Genomic DNA, 17,573 nt, shown 5'->3' with positions numbered 1-17,573 from the left:
AAATGGGGTCAGTGGCAGAACAACAACACCGCTTAAAGCCGAGAAAGACATTTTCAACAGCTCAGCAAGTCAAGTTTTAGGAAGTGCTGTGGCACAGTTTTTTCTTTTTTCAACCTTTTTGCAGTTACCAACTTATTTTGCTGCTGTCTTTGATTCTTTAAAAATTTTTTGATAAAGGCGCTTCCTTTCTCAACATGTAGGCTACACATATCTTTACTGCACATCCAAAATAAACACACATTCTTTTTTCCTCTTTACCTGTTTAGATAATAATAATAATAATAATAATAATAATATTTATTGTAAATGAATGTTTTTGCTAACTAATTTGCCTTGTTTGTACTTTTGTTCTTCATTACTAACAAATGTTTCATGTTATTTTGAATTGACCTTAATGCTAAAATAAGCTAACATAGATAAGCTAGCAAGCCTGCTGAATGTCACGGTTCTCGCAAACGCTTTTATGGACATAAATTATCAAGGGAACCCAAATGTTATTCTTTCAAATGTTTTTGTGTACAATTTTAAACCTTTTTTTGACAAAAACATTTTGGGGGGGGAGCAATTCAATAAGAAACTAGGAGTTTACCTTAATGTTAAGCTAAGCTAGCTAGCCTTCTGAATGGAATATAAATTACGTATAGTTATTTGTCATGTCTGTTAACACCAAATATACTCTTTGAAATGTTTTTTTTTCCCCAAAACATTTATTTTGTGGGCGGACTCAAAAGGAAATTTGGACTTTATAGGTCAATGCTAATCTAAGCTAACTAATGCGAGCTCTCTAGTTAATGTAAATAACGAAGCGAAGAAAAAGTACTCATTGAAAGCTTCCATTCTTATAGTCAGTCTTTATTTAATTTTTTTTTCTTTGGCTACTCACACCGACACACATTCATCGCCAAGTTACAAAGTTGTCAAGTGCTATTTTTTTTTTGGGAGGGTACAAATCAGTCTTTGAATCGTAGTAAATACTGCATCGAAAGAACACACAACTATTTAACACAGAGTTGGCATAGATATTTTTGTACAAAACCACTTATTGTGCTGTACATTTAGGAGCGTCAACTGCAGGACGACAAGTGCAGATTTTTAGAGTTGGCAGGTTTCACCTATTAAGCCAACTTTTCACATCAGATGATATAAAAACAAAATGACATTCAGTATTGAGCTATTTATTTCCTTTCAGGTGTTCTCAATGTTAAAGGCTCCCCATTTTTCACCATATTGCTGCGAGATGACAGGCTCGGATTTGCTATCTTTTCAAAACGTAAAGACCTGCCGTTCTCCTAATGGCCCCCGCTGCTTGTGAAAGGACATTTTGTCGTAGGGGCCGATATTAAAAGGTATCATAAAACACCTCGGGATGAATTATTGTCATCATCAGCGCACAAAAAAGATACACACATACACACAGTGGCTGGAAGGCTTAAAGCGCGTCACTGCAGAGAGATTGTCTGTGAACGTTCGCATGCATTTCCACGTGGACATGTACATCTCACAGCGAATCTGTGCTTTTCATTTTGGAGCGATTGTATCTTCTTTTTTTAGTGGTACTTCTTTTTTTTCTTTTTTTAAGGTGCCATAAGAGTCCCAAGCTGCTACCTCCGCCAAGGTGGTTATATTGTGTTGATTTTTCTTGAACTTTATGAAGGAAGAATAAAGGTAAAGGATCAAAGTGCAATTTTTTTTACCCACCATATTTGGACATTTTGCTTAAAGGAGACATATAATGCATTTTTTTCACAATTTAAAACGTTTTCGTGTTTTCGTCAAAATACCCAAAAGATGAAAAAAAAAAAAATGTTTTTTTTCTTTTTTTGCCTTGCTGCCAGTTTTAAGGGAGCGGTCCCATCTCATGCAAATGAGCCACTGCTGATCCCGCCCCCCTCCACAGTTTAGGTGGCACTGAGTCTAAAAATAGTAAGTAAAAAATGAAATCAGTAAAGCATGGATTGCTGCAGCTCTGCTTAGCTTTTGGTTTTGACATGATAGTACTTCCGCATAGTCAACCGTGGCTTGAAAATGGCGGATCTTCACCCAGCCTAGCTGCTAAGTGATAGTCAGGGAGCTCAGTGCTTCATGTAAATTAGCCCCACTGTCACATCACAATTTGGCTCCCTCATTAGACACATTTCGGAGAATAGGCATCATTTGTCCCCTTTAAGGTTTATGTAAACAACTCGGGAAGTAAATTCAAGCATTTTCTGGAGGTGCTTTTCTTCCATGAGGTGTTAATTTGCTCCAAATGGACAGTGGAACCTCCAATTCCAAATCTTTTGCCTTTACATCAAGTCAGCAAATCCCACGATAGTTCAGAGCAACAGGCCTCTAAAGGATTAAGATTGCAAATCTGCTTAGGTTTTTCTTTGGCTTTTTTTTTGTACAGTGATGGTAAAGGAATTCAAAAGGATTTCAAAGTAGGGTTAAACTAGGGTTAGCTCTTTTTGCAAGGTGATTAAAATGTGTTCTAAATTTTTAATTGCAAAAAAAAAATTTGGGGAAATATTTCGTATTGATTTTTCTTTGGTTAAATATCTGGAAGTATTGAACTAGGTATTGTACGCTACTGAATTGGTATAAGATTTGGTAATAAATACAATAAATACAATAAATACAAACAATTCTAATAAAACCCTATTTAATGACATCAATGCTTTTCTCTGCCCAAAATATATTGGAATTGATGGCAACCACTTGACCCTAGAACAGATTACTAGCAAAGTATTTCCCATCTTTTCTATGGGGGGAAAAAAATGAATAAAATTTGTACAAATATTTTAAAAAATTCCGTACGACTATAGTACGATCCAAGAAATTGTGTTCAGTTTTAGAGGTTCCACTGTAGTCTGTACAGTTAAACAAACAAGTGAGTTTTCTTTTGGGGGCAACACTTTTTTTTCCCAGATTGTCCGACCTTGGCGAAGGTCTTCACTCTTGTGATTCTATCTTTACGTGCTTTGAGCATCCTCACAGACTCTTTTTTTTCTTTTTCTTTTCTCATTTTGGACTTTTGGGATGGAAGAACAAGGAAGTGGAGTTTTTTTTGTTTTTTGTTTTTTTTACACAGTTTGGCAGTTTTTGCATTGGTTCAAGTGTTTTGCTCTAACAAGACTGCGCCTCCACCACCTGAGGCTGAACCGATTGTCTCTTGGGACACAGGATCTTGGAGAAAGCCCTTCGGAAGCTGCTGTGGCACAGCGGGTACAGGAACGGGTTGATGGCCGAGTTGAGCCACAGGAGCCAGAACGTGATGTCATACCAGTAGGTGGCCACGCACGTGCCGCTGCAGGCGGCGCGGATGATCATCAGCAGCGTGTAAGGCGCCCAGCAGATGCCGAAAATGCACACGATGACAGCCAGCGACTTGGCCACCTTGATATCTCGGGAAAGGCGGGATCCCGGCGCCCTGCGACCCGGCGCCGACACCGCCGGCGAAGGGTGGAACGGCCGGGAGATCCTCCCGCCCGGCGAGCACTTCTCCCGGTGCGCCAGGATTTGATTGGCGTCGAGGTTGACGCAGGAGGACGGCAAGAGCCCGTCGTCGTCCTCGATGACGGCTGAGATGGCGGTTGGCTCGCTGCACGACACCTTCATAATAATAATAATAATAATGATGATGAGGTGTTTTTGAGCACATTCAAACATCAAAATCAAAAATGAGGAACACGAAGGATAGCGAGTAACCTTGCGCGTCTTGACGAAGAACACGGACCACGCCGCGCCGTCCCGCTGCTTCTTCACCGGCCGGGGTGGCGGCGGCTCGTCGAGGCCGGCGCTTAAGTTCTTGTTGCGCCGGTGGATGTTTAGGTAGATGCTGAGGTTGAAGAAGGCCACCGACACGAAGGGGGTGAAGAACTCGAAGGTGGAGGCGCACAGCAGGAAGTACCAGGTGAAGTAGAACTCGGCGTAGCACTCGTGCGCCGGCACCACGCTGTGGCCCACCGCCGCCTCCCAGAAGATGATGGCGGGACCGTAGAGGAGGAAGGCCAGCGCCCACACCGCCACCATCTTGAGAACAGCCTGGCGGGTCATGTTGCGCTGCGCTCTGTATTTCACCTGAGATGGAAAACAGGCACGAGCTTACTTTCAGCGACACAAACCCAACTCTTTTTTCCCCCTGTTATAACACTATGACATGACATGATTCTATAGCCTGTCGGGCGTTTTGTGTAGTTTATTAGCATTAAGCTAAGCAGACTTTCCTAAGTCAAAAATATGTGGTTATTTTTAAGAAATGCGCCTCTAAATGGGGCGTGGCCTAGTGTGTGACATCACATTTTCCATTTTCCCGCGTCTGTTCCACATTCCTTGCAAGTGTTTTCATTTTGTACTTTTGTGTTTGGCTGTTTAGTCAATCATAAGTCAAGTTTAGGTTCTCGTCACAAAGCAGAAAAATAAATAAAAAAAAATTCGACCAAGCCAAGGAACCACTGAACCTAAAAAAAAAAAAAAAAAGTACTTTCCACCACGAGCGATGAATTACATTTCAATCACCCAGCAAACAAACATACTCTGAGCGGCGCGTTTAAATGAGCCCCGAGTGCTGCCTCGCTGACAGATTGATGGCGTAAATAAAAAGCCACTCGTGATGCTTTTATTCTGCTTTGTGTAAACGCAGACAATGGGGAAAGGAGTAGGGCCGGGTGACTATGACAAAAAAATAAAATTGTTTTTGTACTGAAATTGCCATAAACAATATACATGATTATTCAGATTTTAAAACATTGTAGTTACTCAAGTATCCAAACTCAACTTTAAATATAACTAACAATCAGAAAATAAAACTAAAATAAAATTAATTAAAAGTGTTGTGTGCACCTTGGCCTCTAAGGGGCAGTGTGCTATAGTACACTTAGGCCTACATGAAGATAGAAGTAGAAAAAGAAAGTTGCAATTGAGCTTTTTCACAGTTTAAGAAGTATATATACCTTTGAGTATCTCTATTTTACCCGTGTGTATGTTTTTTCTATAGTGTTTGTGTGTGAATATTTGTTATTTGAAAGAATGTCGCTTTTCGATTCGCAAGACATGGACTGCTAGCATTAGCACTAGCTGTGTTTCTAAAACTAAGTATTACACATGTTGTATCTAAATAAACTCTATGTAATTATTTTTGTTGTGTTTTATTTACACTATATTCCCACTGGAGAGTCATAAAACCGCTTAAAATATGCTCAAGGAGGGCATAATCACATACACGTCACATGCTAACTACACAAGCAACCCGGTGCGTTCAAGGTGCTTTCACAACGCAGGAACTTGCAAGTACAATTCAATAACCATTAACTGGGGTCTCTAGTATCTATTAGGATGGGACGTGGGTGACGGGAGAGAGTCTAAGAAACATCTGCACACATAGTACGTTCATGATCATCATCGTCCCTATCATCATCATCATCATCGCCACTATCATCATCATGGTCATCGCCATTTTGGCATGGTTCCACCTTCACTTCATCTCCACTCAGCCAAAATGACGGCGTTCAGAGCCTTGTCAATGTCGCCAATGTAAAATAAATAAATAAATAAATTTTAAAAACAGGCAACACGGTGTAAAGCGGTTAGCAATTATGCCTCGCAGTCAGGGATTCTGGGTTTGAATCCCGGCTCCAGGGTCTCCTGTAAGTACGTTTCAGTCTTTTGCCTTCCGTCGGTCTGCTGACGGCTCTCCATCATGGCGTTTCTTTTTTTCCACTCTCTGCTCAACCACGTCTAAGCAGCCATAAAATATATTTAACGGTATTTTTAAACGGTAACTACTTTTACTCACGGGTGGTGCGTGTCCCAGGGGTGCACACATTGCGGGTGTGTGGGTGTTTTTTATGTGTTTGTGTCTTTTATCATTGGTTTTGTGGAGCAATGTTTGCAGCTTTTTAAGTATGAAAGGTGTTATATAAAGAAAGCTATAAACGTTTAATTGATTGACCGACGAAGCTATCACAACAACAACCTCTAAAGTTGCAGGCGATCTAAAACGGAAAATCTGGTTTTGACTTCTGGTTTGTTCAAATTTCCAAATAATTTTCTCTCACATCTATTCCTGAATCATGTTAATGGAAATAATCAGTGTCTGTAAATAATACTCTCAAATCAAACGGTTGCCTTCATAAAAGCAGGTGATAACAGAGCAATCTGTCCAGTATGTAGGGATGGGCGAGTACAGGTACCAGTTGTCAGTATCAGGTCGATATGTGGACTTATTTCAAGCGAAAATTGCAACAAAACAAAAAAATAATAAAAATAGTGCAATTTTAAGAAAAATCCTACAGTATATTGACATATATACATGTTTTCTTTAAAATGATCAGTCATTATTTTTTGGGAAAATTTTATGTAACAAAAGTACTAATGGTATTGGAGCTTGGTATCGGTATCTGTGACTATTTAAAAGTTGGCATCGGTCTGAAAACAGTGGTATCGATTCATGCATGTGGAAAATGAATCTTGATTTTTTTAAATTTATTTATTGAAATCTGATTTCAAAGGAATAGCTGTTCTGTAAATGGCTTCCAAAATCATAATAAAGTAAAATAAAAGTAATTCATATCTAAATATTAATTTGACATGAAAAAATATGCAGTATATAACAGTTTGACAGTGATGCCACTCTGACAAGTCAACATGTGCATTTCTCGTTCACACAAATCAAGCACCACTTTAAAAAAAAAAAAGATGTTCAAAAAGCGACTAAAAATAACGAAAATGTAGGTCAACTTGCTGTCAAAGGGAGCAGCTTGCCCGTGAACAGAATATTAAAATCCACCCAAAAATATTCCAAATATGCATCCATAAATCAAGTCAGTAAATGCTGCTTGGTATTCTCCGGCTGTCAACCTTTTTTCCAAATGAACTCAAGGTTACATAACAGACGGTCTTGTGCCTTTCTAGCGCACGTACGCTTGACGTTCAGGAGGGCTTGGTGGGTGTTCAAATGCATAATGAATGCCTAATGTTGGCCAATAGGAGGGAGCAGTGCTAAAATGAACATGAAATGGCCAGTAATTTGTTTGAAAAATTCTCTTTGAAGCTCTCCTCAGGACATTTATTATTGAATTTCTCTAAAGTTGGGCACCTTTCATGTAATTCCCAACCTGAGGCTTGGATTTTTTTTTTTCTTCAATTTTTTTTTTCTTCAATTTTTTTTATTCTTCAACATGCTCCGGCCGAGCTCTAGGAAGTGATGCTTCCCCGTCGTGCTGACCTCCGGGAGGAAGATCAATGGAAGGAGCCCTCTATTGAACTGTGTTCATTCATACACATGGCTGAGTGTGCATGTTTCTGCAATGCATTCGAGTGCGGGAGATCGTTGGCAGACGACTGTCGACATGACTAATCTCGAATTTTAAAATCAGTAAAAATCGCCTGATTATTTGCATTTTTTTTTTTTTTACACTTTACAACATAAGACAATGATGACAATCCCCCCCCCCAAAAAACGGCCCAAAAAATTCTGGGGCTGATTTTTTTTCTCTGTTTTAAATAAATACTAAATGACGAACTTTTATTAAAAACAGTGAACTTTCATGTTTGTAATTCATATCTTTATTGTAGTAAGCAAAAGGAACAACAGCAAAAAATCGGACGGTTATTCGGTTACCTAAATTTTATTTTGCCAAATATCGGGATTGACATCGGCCTCAGAAAATCCACATCGGTCGGGCGCTAATTGTCACACTGTAATGTTGTCCAAAGTCCTCACTCATGGACTAACCATTAGAATTTCCAGGCCCCCCCTAAACATCTCACCAAAAACCAATCAATAAAGTTTATTATTGATATTGATAACTCACACCGACCTCCCGACCAGACAAGAAGCATTTCACACTTCACAAAGTACAAAAGAGGCGGAGCTTTACAACACCTCGCAGACAGTTCAAGCGTCCAACTGCATTAAAAAAACTGTGGGAAAAAACAAACTCAGTTAACACAGTTTAATTTTTTTTCCTGTGACGACCTATAACCTTTGCTCACGCATGCAGTCAAACTTTTAATGAGTCACTGGCACAAAGATGGAAAAACACTGGCTATAGAGAGTTTGACTTTCAGTTTTATGTGCTTAATGCTTGTTGGAGTCAGTTTTGATTGTTGTTTTGTTTGTTTGTTGTTGATTGTTTGCAGGAGATGAACACTCACAGAAATGTTTCAAGCCTAACTTAAGTTTTATGCAATTTTTTTTACATGACAAATTCCCATTTACATTTTTTTTAAAGACAATTTTAACACAAACCTACCAAATAAACCTTATATAATACATATTATTTAGTCTAATAACGCCTATTTATTTGAAATGTGTAATCCTAAAGATGATGTACTGTATTTAGTATTAATAAAGTATAATTACTCTAAATTAATAATAATGAGAGTATTTATTTAAAATACATAAAGTATATTGTTTGAATAACATAATAATCAGTTAACCTTTACACAATAAATAGCATATCGTCGCTGCTATGTGCTATATTCAAAGAATGCTCTAATAGCCGATTAGCCAATTAGAAAAGTTTATATTCTTTCTATTAAATGATTTTAGATTTATTCCAAAATTGTACTTAGGGAAATACCTGTTACAAGTGTCATACAAAAAGTAAAAAAATGTGACTAATCGCGACTAATTACGCAGATTTTGTTGACTGTTATGTAGCAGGTCAAATTGGCCCATTCAATTTTTTTTAAGTAGTAAGTTTAGCGACTCAATAAACAACTATAATTAGTCATAAAAGGGTGAATAATGAAGTTCATATTTCAATTTAGTTTTTTCGAGTCAGGCATTTGGTATGACAGGTCAAATTGACTCAAATTGGGAAAATCAGCCAACTCGTCTAAGTCGATCACAAAACACTGTTTGACAATAATTTCTGCCTAGAAACCGGGGGTGAAGTGTTTACCCAAGTAATCGATTGAATAATCGACAATAATCGAAAGCTGTAGTTATTAGATTACTAGAAATCTTTCCTTTGTTTTCCTTTTTTAAACAATCCCTTTACAACATTCCTAGAAAATCACAATACTCGATCAATGATGAGCTATTTTTTTGGAACAGGCCCGTGAGCTACTCATGCGGTCCTTGGGGCTAACTGGTACCCGTAGGTACCACGACGATGACGCGTGATATCAACAAACAAGCAATGAACATCAAGCCATCCATTTTCTTCTGCGCTTGTTGTCCTCATCAGACTCACAAATGAGCTGGAGCCGATCCAGCAGATCTTCAAAAAAAAAACTTGGAGAAACAGCCACTCAGTCACACTTATTGACTCATTTAAATGCTCGTTTTTGTGTATGTGGTAGAAAGTCGGAGTACCTGCAGAGAATTTTACTGGCTAGGACAAAGCCGAGGTCTGAACCCAGAACTACGAGGCAGAAATGCTCTCCACTAGCCCAATGTGCTGTTCCATTCATTCCTGTCATTCTTAATTGTAAACATTGAAACCATAAAAAACAGCTCTCAGTGTGACGCAGTCCACCTCCACCTCCAAAACTGAGCCTCACCATCAAAAGCACTTTTTCCCCCCCATGCAGGCGCAGTGATACTCGAACCTCTAGTGACTGGAAATAAAAGAAGCGTACACCCTGGATTGGTTGCCGACCAATCACATGACACATATAGACAAAAGACCATTCACACCCTTGTTCTTTTTTTTTTTTTTTTTGGAAGGTCAGCCTTTGCTGACTTCTTCAGAGATGGTCAAACATCTTTCGGTGTCACGCAGTGCACCCCACCTCCAAAATTGCAAAACTGAGCTTATCATCAAAAGCCCTAATATATATATATATATATTTATATATATATATTTTTTTGGGTGGTACTCACAGCTCTGGTAACAGACAGGAAGCGGTCGTAGCTGATGAGCACGATATTGAAGACGGAGGCGGTGCAGAGCAGGTAGTCCATGACCAGCCACACCTTGCACAGACCCTTGCCCAGCATCCACCTGCCCGTCAGGTTGTACGGGATGTAGACCGGGATGCAGAAGGCACCTGGGGGCACACCGTCATGCACATCATGATGACGGGGGAGGGCCGCCGTGTCACTTTGCTCACGCGAGGGGGGAGGAGGGGGAGACGAGCGACGTTTTGGGAATGCAATCAGATTCCCTGCAGTGGTTTGATTGGGGAGGGGGAGAGGGGGGGGGGGGGGTATGGGTAACTGCAGCACAAAGACGGTGTGGGGAAGAAATCCCCTCCCAAAAAATCATAAAATGGGATCTATTTTTAGCTGGTTTGTAGAGAAATGATCCACTCCATACTGAGTGATTGGGAGATAATTGCAGGGAGGAACAAAAGACTTGAGAAGGCAGAGAAGGACGGAGCGGGGGATTAATATCCAAAAAAGAAGGCTAGACACAAAGAGGCAACTCACCCACGAGGAAATCAGATATGGCCAGGTTGAGGAAGAAGTAGTTGCTCTGAGTTCTCAGGGTTTTGTCCACGACGAACGCCAGGATGACCAGCGCGTTTCCCGCCACCACCGTCGCCACCAGCGTCACCATCAGCACCGACAGAAGCAGCGCCAGGTAGCCCGGCAGCGGCAGCGCGCCGCCGGACACCGCCGGGGTCAAGTTACCGCTGGAGTTGGACTCCAACACGCCCATGGTTAGCGGGGCTCCCGCAGCATCCTCACCCCCCCGACCGCCCCTCCCACCCCCACCCCCGCCTCACCTTCGTCGCACTTGCCAAGTTCAACCGCGCGCTTGAATGAGATGCCCGAAAAACTGCAGCGGAGACGCGCGGGTGGAGGAACGGGCCATTGTTTGTTTGAGGACTTTGGAGAAGTTTTTGTCAGAAGAAAGGGTGGGGAAAAAGAGGCGTGCGTCCTGCAGGCACCTCGTGGACGCGGGAGCGCGGGAAGATTCTCCTCGTGCGTGGAGCGCGCCTTTATTCCTTGTGCGCATGAGAGGTGTGAGCGCACGGGCTTTTTTTTTTTTTCTTTGTCACTCTGCAGCCGTGTTACAACCGCGCTCTACTTCCGCTTAGAGCTCCACAATAAAAGCGACCAGCGCAAGGTCACGCAAGCACACCATCAAAGCAGCAGGAGAAAATGTAGACAGAAATATTTGGATAATGAAAAAATGTTAACGATTTTTTTCATTCGGATGCACAAACAATGGATTCAGCTTCATCAGCAAGGCAAGGCAAGTTTATTTGTATAGTACATTCTATGTACAAGACAATTTAAAGAGCCTTACATAAATTTAAGAGAAACAAAATATCATTCAGAGTCATAATAAAATCATCTAAAATATTCAATGATTAAAATAATTAAAACCAGAATAGAATAGAAAAGAAAAGAAAACATTCATCTTTGGTGCATGCCAATAGAAAGTGGGTCAAATATAACCAAATTCATGTCAAAACTGGACCATTCCACTATTGGGTCAATTTGACAAAAAAAAATATTTTTTGGGGGGTTATTTTGTACAAAGTTGGGTCAATTTGACCCATTTTGGGCTGTTTTTATAAAATGACCCAAGCTATGCTATGCTATTTTTTGGGTTGTTTTCTAAAAACAACCCAAAAAATGGGTCAAATTTGTATAAAAACAACACCCAAAAAATCTATTATTATTATTTTTTTGTTATAAAACGGTTTCCAATTTTGGAGGGGTTAATTGGATCGTTTTATAACAATAACCCAAAAATGGGTCAAATTTACTCAAGAAGTGGATCGGCCTTTTTTTTCTCTTTTTTTTTTATTATCCAAATTGTTTTTTTTTTTTTTAACATAACTGTTTTTAGGGTGAACACAACTCAGGTGCAAGTTTAAGTTTGTATGAATGAAGAAGAGCAAAAAATACAATAAGGTATTGGCTAGCCAAGTTTCTTTTGTCCATGGTACTCTGACTTATAGCCAGATAGCTGCAAAAACAAAAAAATAAAAATGCATACAAAACTCTAAAAACAATTGGGTCAAAAATAACCCAACTATTGGTAAAAAAAAAAAAAGAAGAAAAAAGGTCAGATCCTCTACTTGGCTGTATTTGACCCAACTTTGAGTCAAGAAATGGGTCTTTTAGTGTATAACAACTCATAAATATTGGTTATATCTTTTAATTGGGTCAAAAAATTGGGTCATTTTGTATAAAACAACCCAGAAAGTTGGGACAAATTGACCCATAAAGTGGATCTGTTCATTTTTGATCCATAATTGGGTTACTTTTGACCTGACTTTTTAGCGTGAAGGGCGGGGAGAAAACGCCAACTTCACAAAGGAAAGCCATAGGCTGGATTGGAACCCTCAACCCAATTTTGTTAAATCACTTGTTCACTCCTTTCAAACAAAAACGACTCCAAAACAGACCCCATGGCTTCACGCCGCCCCCCTCCCCCCTCAAATTAGCCACCCGCCGCGCGTGCTCTTTTATTGTGAAAGAAAGCGAGCATCCGGCAGCGCCTCTTTGTCCTCACCCTCCTCATCCTCATGCCTGCAGTGTGCAATCACAAACCTTGAAGAGGCCCGCTCCATGTCAACTTGTGTAAGCCTCGGCTCCATTTGGGGTCCACCTCATGAGAAATGAAGATTAGGGTCCCCTCTTTATGACCTTTCACAGGTGCACTGACGACGACGCGTACACATGTCAATATGAGAACGTCAACGCTGAGAAATGACTGCTTTGTTTTGTCGCAAAGATGCAGTGTCTTGGTTTTTATTTATTTATTTTCAAACTGGAGCATCCAAATCCGAATGAGCCCCCGAGTGCTCAAATTTTAATAAATTGTCAATGACGCCAGCCACTGAGTAAAATATGCAAATCCACTTTGAAATTTAATAAATGAAGGCTACACCGGCTAAGCTTGCGATGGCTTGTTTAGCCCGTGGTCATCATTATTATGATTTGTTTAAATGCATATTTAACACTGAATAACCTTTTGTTGTTGCTGCCGCTTTGGCAAGTTTTGGTTGAAAAGAACAATTATTGATATTGTACTGTGCTTGATTGCTGGTGTTTTTTATTCTTTACAATTGCTTATTAAATTGCAATATTAAATGTTTTTTTGTTTTTTTTATATTTAATTAAAAAAATTCTAAATTTGTATTTGTTGTCATTGAAAAGCATGTATCTCCAAATTGGGTTCTTTTTCCAATGCGAGAGAGAAAATAAAAAAAATCATGTTTTTGCAAGATAATATAAAATGATCAAATCTAGAGTGATTTCATTTATTTAAATCCATGTAAAGCAAAAACAAAATATATTCTCGGTAAGATATATATTTTTCCTTCCACCTTCATCTTTGATTGGCTACATTCTGTTCACGTTACGGTCCGAGGAGTCAAATGATTCGAGAGTCTTCGGCTTCCGCACACAGGTGAACATTTTTGGTCCACGGTCAAAAAATATGGACCACGACTCATTTCGGTCAAATTCAGACACAAGTTTGAACAGTGGTGTCCAAACTATGGTTCGGGGGCCATTTACGGCCCACCGTCCACTTTTTTTTGTTTTCATTTTCTTATACCCATTGTAAATTTTAAAACATATGTTTGAACTTCCAAACACCAACTTGTTTTTAACACTCAGGGCCCAAAAAAACCTCAAAATCAGCTACATGATTTTCATTGAGCAATGTTGAAAATAGAGAGCTTGTTTAAATGGAATATGAATATAATGGACATTTAACTTGGTTTGATGTGAATGTATAATCTTCTGTTAACCGAACGCCTCCGTGTGAGTAACAGATGATGATGGTTTATGATTGACAGGTGAGCCACAGCACCCCGGGAAGACTTTCTAAAATTTCTTTTGTCGGACTAAAATTGGTGCAACTAACAGGATGACACCGTTAAGAGATACTTCTTATTTTATATGAAAGGTACACCGTGCTCTCTCATGTCTACAACGAAAGCGAGTGCGTCATTCATTGCACTCAACTACGCATGCACTCGAATATTTTGGAAAGCAAATATAATAAAACCTCCAAAGTTGAGAACGCCTCCGAGGTCGTACAAATTGAGAACTTTCTGGCTAAAATACGCCACCAAAACAAGTCGTGTATTTAGAAAAGAAATGTAAAAAAATATCTAATGTATTCTGAGACTTTTTTTGTTATACTTATATATATATATATATATAAAAATAATATTTTTTAGTCATATCACCTCATACATGGTATATTAAACACAAAGCGCATTTGATGATTCTGATTAAAAAAATATAAAAAATATAAAAATGTTATTGTTATTAAATGTAATTATTCTACAATCATTTCCAATATATTTCATACATATGCACTCTAATTCAAAATAGATTTTGGATTTTTAATTTACATGTCGAAAATCATCCGAGATTTTAATTTTGTGTCTAAATCTTAATATAAAACGGCCAGCTCAGTCCCTTGAAAATTGTTATGTAAATCGTTCAAAAACGACTTAACAGTCAAGCAGTGGGCGGGGTTTAGCAAGCAGTTTTGAGTGGCAGCCACCAATAATGAAGCGAATCAAAATTTGGATTTTACTGAGGAGTTGCTACTGCTACTTTCTAATTCTTGCCAATTTCCTGTTTTTGCGCCAATCTGCCTCTTCCTCGACAATCTCACCATGTTTTTGTGGTTCAATACAACAATTAATACGTGACAGTATATTTTATGTGCAGTCCAAAATTTTCCATTGCACCTCATGAATTAGTTGCCAACAGTAATTTTTTTCACGATGGTCTGTTTGAGATGTTCGCTCGAATCATTCAATCCAAGCTATTATTATTACAACAACTGTGAGACTTTGACCCGGGAACAATAAATCCCTAAAACCCAAGGTTAAATTATTTTTTTTTAAATGATGTTATGTTCAACCTTGGAATTTCCACTGTAGTTGAAGCAGAATTTGAAAACATCAGCTCTCGCCCTGCAAGAGCCGATTACAAAGGCAGGTAATTCCCATCAACCGCACCCCCCCCCCGGTGTTGGCTGTACTCAGCTCAAGGTGCTTCCCTCCCGAGGATAAGAAGCCAAGCTCAGGTGGGGGATCACATTCTGGGATTATCGCAGCCGTCCGTGAAATAAAAGTCAAACTAGAGGCAAAGTTCTGCTGAGATGCGTTTGATGGCTCATCATCGCCAATGTCGACAGTCGCTCAAGATGATCCTCTTGACTACGGAAGAGACGTACGGGACCGTTGCAAAAGTCTCGGCCCACCTAGCGTAGTTGATTTGAAAGGGATACTTTTCAGCAATAAAATTAACTTCCTTTATAATACCTTTAAAAACCCATTTCGCTATTTGCTATTGACTGAAAATGACATGATGGTACTCAGGAAACAAGGATCAATCATGGCTCACCTGTGTTCTGGGTTTGGTCATGTGACATAATTGGCCGTTAGCAGTTTCCTGAGAATGTGTGATGTCATCTTCAGTCGACAGCAAGTGACAAAATGTGTTTTTAAAGGTATTCATTGGACATGAAATGTATTGCCCCTGTTAGTTTCAAGCACTGTTTATGTTGCACACGTTTTGACCACTGAGGGGCAGTAGATACACTCTTGTAGTTACATAGAGCAGAAGAAGCAATTTGTGATTAAGTTACGCCGATGCGAGTGTATATTGTATATCTGTGTATATTCCTGCGGTGTTTTTGTGGGAATAGCCGTTCTTTAAGCGGTGAAAGTGCCGCGAATAGCGTGCTAATTAGCATTAGCGGGTTGATGACGTTTTCCACTGTGCATTAGCCTCGAGCTAACTGCGTCCTGGAGATAAGCTGAACGAAATGTGTTTTGCATTTGAGTGCTTACTATGTTTCATTTTCTTAGTTTTATGTGTCTCGTTTTACTGTTATTCTCAACTGGGGTTTAATAAACGGCTTGAAACCAGCATCACTGGACTTCTTATAAAATAATGAAGTTATCTCATTAATTATAGACAAGTCTTGTTATTGGTGAAAATGCCTAAATGAGGCAAGTATCCCTTTAAAAGATACTAAAGCTTGTCAATTTAGTGTCTGCCCATCTGCTTAGTGTACATACTACCGATTTTACAAAGTATCCCAACGCATACATTCCAAAAAAATACAACAACAAACCGATAACATTTCATTTTTAGCAATAATCCATTATGAAGAAGTCATGCTAGCAATGTAGCCGCTTCAGTGTCCCACTGTGCACACTCAATACTTGCTAGCAGCAAAGCTACATACAGACGCTCCCCACCTTACGAACGAGTTACGTTCCGGACGATCGTTCGTAAGGTGAATTTGTTCGTAAGTTGCTTCAGTGCTATATTTTGTATTATAATTTATGTTTAAAGCCTATATAAGTATATTGAAGGTTTATATAAGTATGTTTAAGGCTTGTACAAGTAACCTGCATTGGTTTGTACTGAAAAAAACTTTTAATAAAATGGAGAGAATACGTACAGTACTGTACTGTACTACGTATGTTAGAGAGAGAGAGCGAGAGACACACACACAAAGTATGTACATGTACATAATAAGATAAATAAAATGAAGTTTAACTTACTTTTGGAAGATGTACTCGATGCTTAAGGAGATGATGGAGGAGGAGGAAGAGGAGGATTTTATATCATGAGAGATTCTTCGTCGTCGCTGGAATCGGCTTCAAAAGTTATTTCCTGCTTCATGGGGACCGGCGTTTCTTCCTCCTCCTCCTCGCCACGTTGCTCAGCCTCCAATGAGCTCTCACAGCGGCAAGCGTCGGTATTAGCGGCGGAAAGAAGCACTACGCGCAATACAAAATCTAACTTACAGCATCTCTTTCCGAACATTTTTCGACATACTGCACGTGCAGAAATGTTCGTATGTACCGTTGTTCGTAACTCGAATGTTCGTAAGTAGGGGAGCGTCTGTAGTCTATTTTACGCAGGGGTGGTCCTAGCATCAATGGCGCAAATTCCAGATACAAATACCAATAATTTTTACGTCATATACGATTGTGACCTGTGATAAAAACTAGTTTGACGTCCCACAGTCACAGCGGTGGCCTAATACTTTTGCATAGTATTGCCAGTCCATGTATTGGTTTTCACAAGCTTGTGGAGAAAATCTGGGCTGACACGATGATGATGATGATGATGATGATGATGATGATAATGATAAGCTTGTGGGGGCGTATTCGCAGCTCCTTGTAATTATTCTCACATGAACTTTGCACGTCGAAGTGAATGCGCCATCCTTAAGCTTTTTTTCCCCCCTCGTTCCCTCGGAGCAAAGATGACTAAACGCTGAATTAAATCAACATTTAAAGAAGGACCCGTGAGGGCGAAGAGCTCCGCAGACGAACCCGCGGATATTTATAGGAGACAGTCGGCATCTGCCTTAGGCCAACAAGCGAGCGTTTTTAATATGCAGTTTATGTTTCCCCGTTCCCAGTGATGAAGTGACATCCAAAGAGAGGTGAGGGAGCCCCTCCACAGTGAGACCCCACGCCGCATGCAAAAACACTTGATGATGACACGCGGATGCACGGACATCAAGAAACTTCTCCCAAGTCAACTTGGATCTGATTCGGAATAAATTTGAGCGACGATCTCATTTGGTTTGGGAACGGGTGCCGACGGGGACAAAGTGAGCCCCCGCAATGACACTTATTGGAGCGTTCACAGTTTTACATCATTTGTGAAACTGCCGCTT

At 39.7% G+C, this 17,573-nt stretch overlaps 1 protein-coding gene across 1 annotated transcript; it reads right to left on the bottom strand.

Moving 5' to 3' along the window:
- Positions 1-836: 836 nt before the first annotated feature.
- LOC144063158 (histamine H3 receptor) lies at positions 837-10,621 on the bottom strand. The gene is made up of 4 exons (XM_077585169.1): positions 10,364-10,621; positions 9,815-9,981; positions 3,688-4,059; positions 837-3,591 (listed from the first exon to the last, which is right to left on the bottom strand). Exons 1-4 carry the CDS (start codon positions 10,593-10,595, stop codon positions 3,106-3,108), a joined length of 1,257 nt encoding a protein of 418 aa, XP_077441295.1. The 5' UTR covers positions 10,596-10,621; the 3' UTR covers positions 837-3,105.
- Positions 10,622-17,573: the final 6,952 nt, after the last annotated feature.

Source organism: Vanacampus margaritifer, chromosome 13 (genome assembly GCF_051991255.1).
Source record: "Vanacampus margaritifer isolate UIUO_Vmar chromosome 13, RoL_Vmar_1.0, whole genome shotgun sequence".
NCBI classification, from domain to species: Eukaryota; Metazoa; Chordata; class Actinopteri; order Syngnathiformes; family Syngnathidae; genus Vanacampus; species Vanacampus margaritifer.
Note: the sequence above shows the minus strand (reverse complement) of the source record. Positions and strands in the feature narration are given on the sequence as shown.

Coding starts and splice junctions, on each gene's coding strand:
- LOC144063158 (XM_077585169.1), bottom strand. CDS start 10,595: ATGGGCGTGTTGGAGTCCAACTCCAGCGGTAACTTGACCCCGGCGGTG. Junction 9,982..10,363: donor CATATCTGATTTCCTCGTGG/GTGAGTTGCCTC, acceptor GTGTGCCCCCAG/GTGCCTTCTGCATCCCGGTC. Junction 3,592..3,687: donor TCTTCGTCAAGACGCGCAAG/GTTACTCGCTAT, acceptor ATTATTATGAAG/GTGTCGTGCAGCGAGCCAAC.